At 36.4% G+C, this 11,135-nt stretch overlaps 1 protein-coding gene, 1 long non-coding RNA gene and 1 pseudogene across 3 annotated transcripts; all 3 read right to left on the reverse strand.

Moving 5' to 3' along the window:
- Nucleotides 1-81: 81 nt before the first annotated feature.
- On the reverse strand, nt 82-3,287 carry LOC148195449 (nifU-like protein 2, chloroplastic). The gene is made up of 2 exons (XM_088094124.1): nt 1,421-3,287; nt 82-508 (listed from the first exon to the last, which is right to left on the reverse strand). The coding sequence occupies exons 1-2, from the start codon at nt 1,532-1,534 to the stop codon at nt 320-322; spliced, it is 303 nt and encodes a 100-aa protein (XP_087950250.1). The 5' UTR covers nt 1,535-3,287; the 3' UTR covers nt 82-319.
- On the reverse strand, nt 2,972-7,068 carry LOC148195450 (uncharacterized; annotated as a pseudogene). Its single transcript, XR_015780688.1, has 4 exons — nt 6,576-7,068; nt 6,183-6,280; nt 6,032-6,097; nt 2,972-5,872 (listed from the first exon to the last, which is right to left on the reverse strand). The product of XR_015780688.1 is annotated as an uncharacterized LOC148195450 (transcript).
- An 846-nt stretch (nt 7,069-7,914) lies between these two features.
- LOC148195451 (uncharacterized) lies at nt 7,915-10,419 on the reverse strand. Its single transcript, XR_015780579.1, has 3 exons — nt 10,051-10,419; nt 9,856-9,945; nt 7,915-8,075 (listed from the first exon to the last, which is right to left on the reverse strand). It is a non-coding gene; the product is annotated as an uncharacterized LOC148195451 (long non-coding RNA).
- Nucleotides 10,420-11,135: the final 716 nt, after the last annotated feature.

Consider the following 11,135-nt stretch of genomic DNA (forward strand, 5'->3'; position numbering starts at 1 on the left):
ACACCATATTCGGGATTTTGTGCATGCTTATTAGTTTGATCGAAAACCTAGTTAATGGAAAACAGGAGTCCAGACAAAAAATACGATTTAATACTTAGTGATAACCATAACAAATAAATTAATCTATAGTTTGATTACAATAGCAGAACCCTCATCCACTGTAAAAGCGTGTGACTGACGATTTTCATAAAAAATAAAAAGAATCATTTGACAGCATATATTATAACTATTCATAACATGTAACACTTTATTTCAATTACTGTTGTACATGAAAAATTACAAGAATGCCATGATAGTTCTATTCTTTCGAAATAAAGTATCATAAAAGCTGAACAGCTGTTATGGCAGGTATTTTTTCTCGCAACTTCTGTGTAACAGCTACACGCACAGTCATGACACTAGCAGCGGGGCCTGTGATTCTGATCTTTACTATTGGCTCATCAATAGCCACCAGCTCAAGAGTTCCATCAGCAGCCCCGACCATGTAGGGGCTTATTTCCTCAAGAACCTGAACCAGTTTATATAACATTAAGATTTTCACTTCATACTAATGTTACAGAAATTATATTAGTCATTTATACAATAACTGAACAGGTCTTGCTTGATATAGAAACTTAAAAAGATAGAATAAAGTCCAGTGTTTGAACCATTTCTTACCATCTATTGACAAATATACTATGATCTTAGACCAGTCTCAATAAACACAATCCTATGCATATAACATATGAAAAACAACATATACAGTTTAACAGCCTAGCAGGATAAAGCATCTTTCTTATACTGAAATGCAGAGCTTGATATTGAGGCCTAAACCTCATTATAACAGCTAGTAGTTAAACAGAAGTCTCTTTCCATCAAATAGACAGTGTACAGAACTGAGCAACATATGAGGTAAAGACTTCAATGTGTAACAGATTTTGTACCATATTAATGGGAATCACGGGAGGGTCTTAATGTGTGTAAATTATTACTAAACTTACCCACAAATAACAAAAGCATTCTTCACGAAAAATGTTTAGCCTTTTCCCAAATTGTTTGAATTCCACAGATGACTTCCATCAACTAACTTGATTACAATGTAATATACAAAAGTTACCAATATTTATCATTCAATTATTTTTTGTCAGATATATTCGTATATCCGCTAGATTGTTTCAAAGAAATCCCAAGAAACATAAAAAAAATATACATTTAAGTCCCACTCAATCACTATTTGCATATTCATATCCTCTAGATATACTGTTTCCCTCTCAAGTCCCTTGGTGCATGTGAACATCTGTACTTGTGCGATACCATTTGAGAGAAAAAAAAACATTCTACCAGTTTTCTCAACAAAACTACAAAAAGTTTATTTCAAATATGAATAATCCAGAAGAACCAGCGAAGTATATATATCATCTTGATAGAACACAGAACTAACCTTCTCTATGTTTTCTTCATTTAGTTCAAGACCAGTTTCTTCATCAGCTATCGGTTCAACCGCCACTATTTCAGGGATCTTCTCCATCAGTCGACGCTCAATGCCCAATTTCATTGTTGTAACAGAGCTTGGACACGAACCACATGCTCCCTGTAGCTTCAACCGCACAACATTGCCATCAATTTCATGTAAAGCCACATTTCCACCATCTGCAATGAGATACGGTCGAATTTCATCCAATACACTTTCTACATTTTCAGCAGTTAATGGCAGTTTCACAGATGGATTCGGAGTAGCAACACACTTTACTGCTGTACGAGGATAAAGTTAACAATATGATGAGCCGACAGCCATGGTCCAAATACTGATTTGTTTTAAAAATGGTCGTTCGTCTCAGTTGAACGTTCGTCCATAATTCCCACCAGCTGTTTCCCACAATGCTCCAACGAAGGCTGCCGACACTCTCAACCAAGCCGACAGCCATGGTCCACTTCCATCATCCCACATTTAACAAACTTCCACTAATATTTCCCACTTCACCAACCCTCCAATTATGTCTACCAAATTATTCCAACAGTCCCCCAATCAAAGCTACCGACAGTTTCATGAAGTTTGCCGACAATTTTCAGTCTTCTGGCAATTTAAGGAGTGCATCAATGATCTCCAAGGGAGAGGATTCACCTCTGACCAGGGCCTTTGCCTCTCACGACCTTCACCCGTAACCATCCCAACTACCATTCCATTTCACTTCCAACATCCATTACCTCCAACACTAAACCCCAAGATTATCATCTTCATTCATCATTCACCTCTGACCACTCTCCATCAGCTCCAACACCCGTGAACTCACTCCCATCTTCATCCATATACTGTTTCCCATATCATCATCTTCACCTTACCCCCACGGCCAACACCTTTCTTCCTCCATTTTCATTACCTCCAAACACCCATCATCATCCATCCTCTGCTGCAACGCCCACATCACCATCCACATCACTCCCGACATCTCCAACATCACTTCTACTTTCATCATTTTCAATTATCAAAGACCCCAAAACCATTAACTGCAAAAAAAAAAAACAAAAAAAAAAATCCAAGAGCCAAACTAGATATTGATCCTCTGTGCCCACGGCCCAAGGATTAGAGTCGCCGTTCGTGAAGCAAGAAGGATGCCAGGGGACCCGAGACAAAGGCGGCCCGGTTGGCGTGCGTGATGACTGGTTCGAAGAGGCAGTGATGCGGCGGCTGGTCCTAGCAAGCGGTGGCGTGGTGGCTGGTTCGCAGAAGCAGTGGCGCGGAGACAGTCACCGGTAGCAGCGGCGGCGAGGATGCAAGGTGGAAGGCGAGTGCGTTCTCCTCTCGCGCACCGTGGTGGCCGTTTGGACGAAGGTTGGGAGGTGGTCGTTGAACGGTGGAGGTGAGCGCCTTTGGCTTCTCTTGCTCAGAGAGAAAGAGACCCTTGGTCTCAGTGGAGTGAAATGGTGTGATGAGAAGAATGGGAGAAACCCCTAAGGGTCTCCTGAGCTGAAGAATGGAAAGGTCTTGGGCCTGTTCGTTTTTTTTTTCCTCGACCCAGCTCTCTCTAATAAACAAAAAAAAAGAAAAAATAAAATAAAAACATTTTTCTCCTTCACGCACCCCCCGGTTCTCACCCGCACACCCCCTTTCATTTGGGTTTAAGCCCCTCCGTTTCTGCAAACAAAAATTAAAAGAAGAAGAAGGGAATTGGACCTTACAAACAGATTTCAGGGTGCACCTCCACTTTCGTGTTTACACTCCTAGCATATCCAAAGTTGGAGAAGAAGAGTATTGGCCTAAACAAAGGAGCTTCAATTTCAATTGGCACTCTGGTTTTTATCTCGGTACCCCTATTCATGTTGGACTTTTTTTACTTTATTTTGTTTCTTTATTTAATTATTTGGTTTTTATTGCATGCCCTCCTTGTATAGTTTCCCCACCATTTGTTTTATCTATTGAACTTATTTGTTTCGTTTTACATAAAAAAATTACAAAAATAAAAAAAATGAATGAAGAAAAATAAAATACATAAATTCTAAAAAAATCAAAAATATGTTTTAAAGGTTTAGGCACATGTGTGATCGCACGCATCGTCCTTGTGTTAAAAACCTTTTCTCTTTCTAAAAAATATCAAAAATATGTTTTAAAGGTTTAGGCACATGTGTGATCGCACGCATCGTCCTTGTGCCAAAAACCTTTTCTCTTTCTTCAAAAAAATGTCAAAAATAAGTTTCAAAGGTTTAAGCACATGCGTGATCGCACGCATCGTCCTTGTGCTAAAAACCTTTTCTCTCTTTTAAATAAAATGCCAAAAATACGTTTTAAAGGTTTAGGCACATGTGTGATCGCACGCATCGTCCTTGTGCCAAAAACTTTTTCTATTTCTTCAAAAAAATGCCAAAAATACGTTTTAAAGGTTTAGGCACATGTGTGATCGCACGCATCGTCCTTGTGCCAAAAACCTTTTCTCTTTCTTCAAAAAAATGCCAAAAATACGTTTCAAAGGTTTAAGCACATGTGTGATCGCACGCATCGTCCTTGTGCTAAAAACCTTTTCTCTCTTTTAAATAAAATTACAAAAATATGTTTTAAAGGTTTAGGCACATGTGTGATCGCACGCATCGTCCTTGTGCTAAAAACCTTTCCTATTTGATTCATAAAATACAAAAAAACATAAAATCATCAAAAACTAAAAACATCGACAATTTCAAACAACAAACAATATCGCCTGGCCAGAACTACGTGATCCTTGATTCTCCATCAAAAGTGGAGATACGTAGGAGCAAGGCCAGTCCTTGTCAGGTTCACTCTCCCAAAAATTCAAATTTATCCATAATCAAAATTCTCAAATTCTCAAACAATTCCTTAAACAAACTTTTCAAACAATTTCCAAAAAGAAATACGGAACCCTGATTTCTCATTCTGAATGAGAATACGTAGGAGCAAGGTCAATCCTTGTTGGGCCCAAAAAACTAAAAAAGTACATTTTGTTTCTTTAGAGTTTTATTTTAGGGGATAGTTAAACATTTTGAAAACCACATCATATTCGTGTATTTAATTAAAGGTACTGCTTTAGGGCAGGCGTTGTAGGGTGCTAATACCTTCCCTACACGTAACCGACTCCCGAACCAAGAATCTCATTTTCGCAGACCATGCTTTATCATTTTATGGTTTTTCCGTAGTTTTCCAGAATAAACTATGGTAGCGACTCCAAAATCTCTTCTTTTTCAAAACCGTTTATTTTTCCACGGATCGTCGTCCCGTCGCGATCCCGGTTGCGACATATACTTATGTTACATATTTTCGATCTCTGTGTTGGAGGATAATCGTTCTGACATTATTGATTTTTTGAAAGAAATAACTTTTGATGAAATTATATTTATCTTTTGGACTGAAACTATATTACTTTGTTTCATGTGTTTGGATATATCTTTTACACTGTCTAATATACGATTCTGTATAAGTTTCATCAAGTTTCTCAGCCGAACAATCACTCAAGACCTTTGTGATACCAATGGCATTAATCTTCAGAAGGATTTTTGTTTATATTTGGTGTGATATAACTAGTACCTTGTAAATAAAATTCCTTTGTCGATTAAGAAAATATACTACTACCCCAACCTTTTCATAATGTTGCAGCCAAATTTTTATGTTTTGGTAAAACCATATCGAGTGTGTTGTGGATAATTCTGCGGTGCTTGATCAAAGGTCAGTTGGGGGGTATAATTTTGCGATGCCAGATCATAGTTCTGTTGGGGTGGATAATTTTGCAACCCCTGACTATAGTTCTGTTGGGGTGGAAAATCAGGTGATGCCTGACCATAGTTCTGTTGTGGGGGTAAATTGGGTGATGCTTGGCCATGATTTTGTTGGGGAGGATAGTTTTGTGATGTCTGGCCATATTTCTGTTGTGGTGGATAATTCTGAGATGCTTGGCCATAACTTTGTTGGGGAGGATAGTTCTGTGATGTCTGACCATATTTCTTGGTGAATAATTCTGAGATGCTTGGCCATAATTCTGTTGGGGTGGATAACTTTGTGATGCTGGGCCAAAGTTCTGTTGGGATGGATAGTTTTGTGATGCTCGGCCAAAGTTCTGTTGGGGTGGATAGTTTTGTGATGCTTGACCAAAGTTCTGTTGGGGTAGATAGTTTTGTGATGCTTGGCCATAGTTCTGTCGAGGCGGATACTGCTGTGGTGATGCTTGACCATAGTTCTGTGGGGGTGGATAATTTTGTGGAGGCGCATAGTTTCTTCCATCCCTTGGCATGGACTCCTGAGCACCGTAAGAGGGATTCCCTTGGGAGCTTGGCACTGGATTCTCTTGTCGGTTGTACTGACCAGGACTCCTATTCCGGTCTCGTCTTCCCTTATTTCTCCCATACTGTACTGGTGGTGGTCGGGGGATAATGGTTCCATTAATGTACTGATCTCCTATTTATCAACCACGAAAACATGCGTTGCAATCAAAAAGGGTAGCAAACTATTGAAGTCACATGATACAACTAATACTGAAATTGAATAAGAAATGAAGACATCCAATCAACTTCTTAAGCATGGAGAGATCTTCTGAAAAGAAAAAAAGAATCATACCCCCGTACTGCTTGTTCACTGGATCAATATAGGAATCGGGTAGCACAAAGATGACTCCAGGAAGACCTGTTCAGATGCAACAAATCAAACATAAAATTCTATCTTCTCGACAGTAAGATGGAATTCGAGAGTGGGAAACGGGAACAAATACCTTCAAATTTTTTAGACTCTTCTTCGGTCATGACTGCCTGAAAGCTTGTGTAAGTTCTTGTGCTGCACGCATATATCTTCTGCTTCGCTTCTTCCACACTAAAAAAACACATATTTAAGTAAAGACCACTACGAACAGATCCACACAGTATCCAACACGCTCTCAGCTAAAAATGAATTAAAAACCACAGCATGTCATGGGGCTTCTAATTTTTAATCAACGAACTTCACTCATGATTTCGTGGTTATCAATAAATTTAGGTTAATAATAGAGTGTGTTACTGGCCCTCCTCGATATTTTTTCACAATATAACCTGTTTCAGGACTATGAGGACGAGGACAATAATTAAAACATTGTGATAGGAAGAGTGGTACAAGACATGACGGGAGAAACCTGATGTTGAGGCCTTTGGCACAAGTTTTCTCGTAAACACGAACCATTTCTTCGGGAGGGGGTTTGTTGTCCCTAGGGAAGTCCATGACGAAGAGCCAGTGGTTGTAGTCGCAGCCCTCGAAGAGAATGGTATCGGGACCTATCTCTTCGGGGATGTTGCTCTGCGAGGATCTAACAGAGAGGAGAGAAGTTGAAGATGATCTGAAAGAACGGGACTGAACCACCCCCTTCAGAGAGTGGCAATTCCATGAAACGGCGCACCTGATAGGGGCGGAAAACGATGGCGCATGCGTGGCGGAAACGGACTGGGTGACGCCGGATAGTGCTCTGAGAGTTCGGCGGAGGCGAATTAACGACGACGCCATGAGAGATGGTAGGGTTTTGGAAGATTAAGGGTTTAGGAATCTCTTTCTTGAAATCTTTGAGACTGAACCTCCTTCAATGGGTTAGGAACGGATATGTAAGTCACTTGATAGTGTCACGCAATGCACCTGCTTTGATTAAGTATTCTATATAGAATTAAATAAAATAATATTTTTCTTTGATTAATTAATTAAAACTTTAAGCAATAATGTACGTATGAAATATATAATCCAGGTTTTGTTACTTAGTAATTTTAATTCAGCCCATTTATTTTTAATTGTTTTTATACAAATTTATATTAATTTAAAACTATTTGATATTATATATATATATATATATATATATATATATATATATATATATATGTGTGTGTGTGTGTGTGTATTATAGTTGGGTTGACAAAATTTTCTTTTATAAATATACTTGAAGGGACTAAATACATTAAAGTTAAAAAAAAGGATTATTTTATTTATATATTAATTTTTTAAAAATAAAAGATAATTGGGCGAAGGCCGCCTAAAGCTTAAAAAAACTCCATACATATATAAATTAATATACTAATATAAATATAAAATAACGTAACTAAATTAATATTATACAATATTATAAGTTTAACCTTAGATCAAATATATTTACAAACCTTTATTTTGAGCGATGATAACAAACCATAAACACTTATGAAATAACTTTTATAAATTACACAAATGAAATGAAAAACAAAAGGAAATAGTTAATGAACTGAATAAATTAATATACTTATTTAGACAAAAAATAATATATTTTAAATATTATTATGATAGGCTCTGTAACATCCCAATAAATAGTAATTACCATTAATCAGAACTAATCACATTTACAGAAAACAGTGCAGTCTTAACATTTACAACAGCTGCTCAAAATGATAAAACTGAACATACAGTACTGTACAGCGTTCAGTAAATTCATTAAAATACAAAACAGATCTGGATGAACAATTCTGCAGAACTATATACAGAACTGTCAAAATACAGCACAGAAAACTAACTAATGCTACTACAGAAACGAGCCTCTACTGCTCAGCTTTAACTTCAACGTCCACAAGGTTGACATCCTCCAAATTTTCTTCTTCCAGCATGGTTTCAAGGGATGCATCACCATCTGCTCACATCCACAACGGATGATCATTGCATTGACAAGACGGACATACAGAAACAGTAGACAACACAAGGAAATTGCAAGGGTAAGCTTAGGTAATTTAATTCAATACAATCAACATAATTTAACATATAACATCAGTCATACAGTTCATACAACATTAAACACATATACACGCATACAGTAGCTCATTCATATTCTCATAATTAAAGACTGTCCGGACTGTATGATGCCATGTATCTACAGGCGTTCTTGCACACGGGTGGTGTAGTAACTGGAACATCCATCAACTGCCACCCGAGGTTAACCCTATCAGTCCAAAGTACTCAATAGGACTAGGGCCTCCTGCCATTCCCACGCATGACCTACTCCCCTCTACATGAGGATGAGCACTCACGGAATATCAGGATGAACAGCCATCAGCAGCTTTACCATGGTCATACTACACTACTTCTCATATTCACATCATGGAGACGTTCCTCCTTGGAACGCTCATTCACAATCCAATTCTCATAACTCCATTCAATTCACCATTCGTACATATTCACAATTTCTCTTAATCAAATTTTCATTTCTGTATTCCACTCTTTTAATTTAAATACAAGTTACTATTTAATAGATCAAGACGACTGTATTACAGTGCACTGCAGCCTCGTTTCTGAACAAAAGAAACGAACCTTTATTCATGTACGGATGTTAAGAACACTTAAGAATTTAATTGAGATTGATTCAAAAAGATCTGATTAATACTTAGGATAATTCTAAGTATAATACTGGAGGTTGAATAAAAAGGATAAATATAATTTAGATATGTTTAAATAAATACCCATAACATGATAAAAGTTCAGATACAACACTGCAATTGAAAGACCGAACGTTAATTAACAGTTTGGACGAACGCCATATACGTTCGCTCACGAAGCAAGGAAAGATGAACGTTCAATCATAAAACGAACACTGCTCATAACGAACACCAGGTCAATGACCGAACACCAAATAAAACGAACGCACATAGGAACGAATGTGCATGGAAACGAACACGCATGGGAACGAACGTTCAGTATCAGACCGAACGCTAACTGGGACGAACGCTCAATCTAAGATTGAGAGATCATTTGGACGAACGCTCAGTATAATGCTAAGCGCCACTTATGACGAACGCTGGTAACAAAACCGAGCGTACTAATACTCTTCAATTTATTTTTAGATGGTTGGACACGCTAAGCTGAGCCGAACGCTCAAACCTAACTCTTCACACAAATAACGCTCGTTCTCGATCCGAATCCTCTCCAAATGAAAGAATTCTTACTCTAAGTTATTTTCCAGTGAAACCGAACGGTATAAGACCGTTCGATGACGAGCGTACACCATTAATCAGAGAAGATCAGATTTTCCAGATTTTCAAACACGAGAATTTCACAGTTTTTCATACAATTCCTAACTTAGAATTTATCTTTAACATAAATCTCATACATTACATAATTCATATTATCATTTCATAATTCCAGAGTCTTTCTTCTTTCCAGTTTCAAACATATCATCATCAACATACAGTTCAGATCATTATCATTCCAAATTATGCAGAAACCAATCACATTACAACTCATACATCTCATTCACTGCATAATTTCACACAACATTCCTGATATCCATACATTTCAATTCTGCTCATTCACGAATATTCAAAATTCATATATTGCATACATTTCAGACATCCATCACAATTCATTACTGTCATACAGATCAAACATATATTAAATTAAATTACTAAAGCTTCCCTTACCTGGTCTAACACTGCACTTCCAAATGCTTAGAATTTATCTCGACCACTCACGGCTTCCTATCCAGAATTCACTCAACCACTTCCACTTATCTAATACACCAAAATCATTAACAGATCAGACTTCTAACTTACACATGCAACCAAAAATCTTGATTTGCATGAACTAAACAGACAAGTGCAGGGACGAGAACTTACCAGTTCAGTTCTCAGTTTGGTTCGGATCAGAATAACGCTCACGGTGCAGTGAAGGCGTCTATGGTCTCTGAAATTAGATCAGAGGAGTTGATAGTGAGGTATTTTAGAGAGAAGATGGAAGAGTGCAGAGAAAAATGCAGAGAAGATGGAAGATCAGAATTTGTGAGGAAGAAGAAGATTGCATGAAAGGAAGAGAAGAGTTTTCAGAGAAATTATTTTCTCTCCCTCGTCAAACGGTTGAGCAGTTACTCACTGCCACTTGGCTTCCACTACAGCTTTTAGAAGCTTCCAAAGTGACATATGGCATTCAGTGCATGCAGAGAGAAAGAGAGTGGAATTTTGACGTGGCAAGGTGAATTAAAACAGTGATCAGAGGATGGATTTAAGTGTGTTAATTTATCAGGTTCTCACAGGCTCTCCAAACTATTTTAAATACTTGAATTCTTAATATTTAATATTGATAAAAAATGTTGTTAAAATATTATTTAATATAATAATAAACTTGCTTATGGATGATTTATAATTTTAAATCCTTGTTTTATTTTAATTTGTAAGTTTTTATATTGTTTGTCTATGTAATATATTTGTTTAATTTGTGTGTCAAAATATTTTTTTAATATATATGATTAAAGTTGTCCTAAATGTGTAAAAGACTTATTTATATAAAATGTATTGCTAAACTTACTTTGTTCGTTTAATCAATTATGTTTTCAAATTTATATAATAATTTTGTTATAATAGTTTAATGAATGCATGAAATGAGTTTTTTAATGTGTTTCATCATATTCATCTAACTATTGGATAAAAAGCACAGTGTATTTTTTTATGTTTACTATAATTTGTTTAATCAATACATTAACAAACAAACAATATATATGGTTAGACTTATTTAATTAAAATATTTACACACTTATACAAAATTATTTGTGTATATATATATATATATATATATATATATGATTTATGTTAATTTTTTGTATTATACAACATTATTTTAATTTTTACATAATAAAAATATGAGAAATATTCAACAATAAAAATATTTATATAATAATTAAATATAAAATGATAAATACAACTTTTTT

This window comes from Vigna umbellata, chromosome 7, assembly GCF_029865625.1.
Source record: "Vigna umbellata cultivar VRB3 chromosome 7, Vumbellata_1.0, whole genome shotgun sequence".
Classification (NCBI taxonomy): Eukaryota; Viridiplantae; Streptophyta; class Magnoliopsida; order Fabales; family Fabaceae; genus Vigna; species Vigna umbellata.

What these genes read in the sequence shown, in the direction of transcription:
- LOC148195449 (XM_088094124.1), bottom strand. Translation starts at nt 1,534, where the DNA reads ATGAAATTGGGCATTGAGCGTCGACTGATGGAGAAGATCCCTGAAATA. An exon ending in ATGAAGAAAACATAGAGAAG is followed by an intron (nt 509 to 1,420) that starts GTTAGTTCTGTG and finishes AAACTGGTTCAG; the next exon opens with GTTCTTGAGGAAATAAGCCC.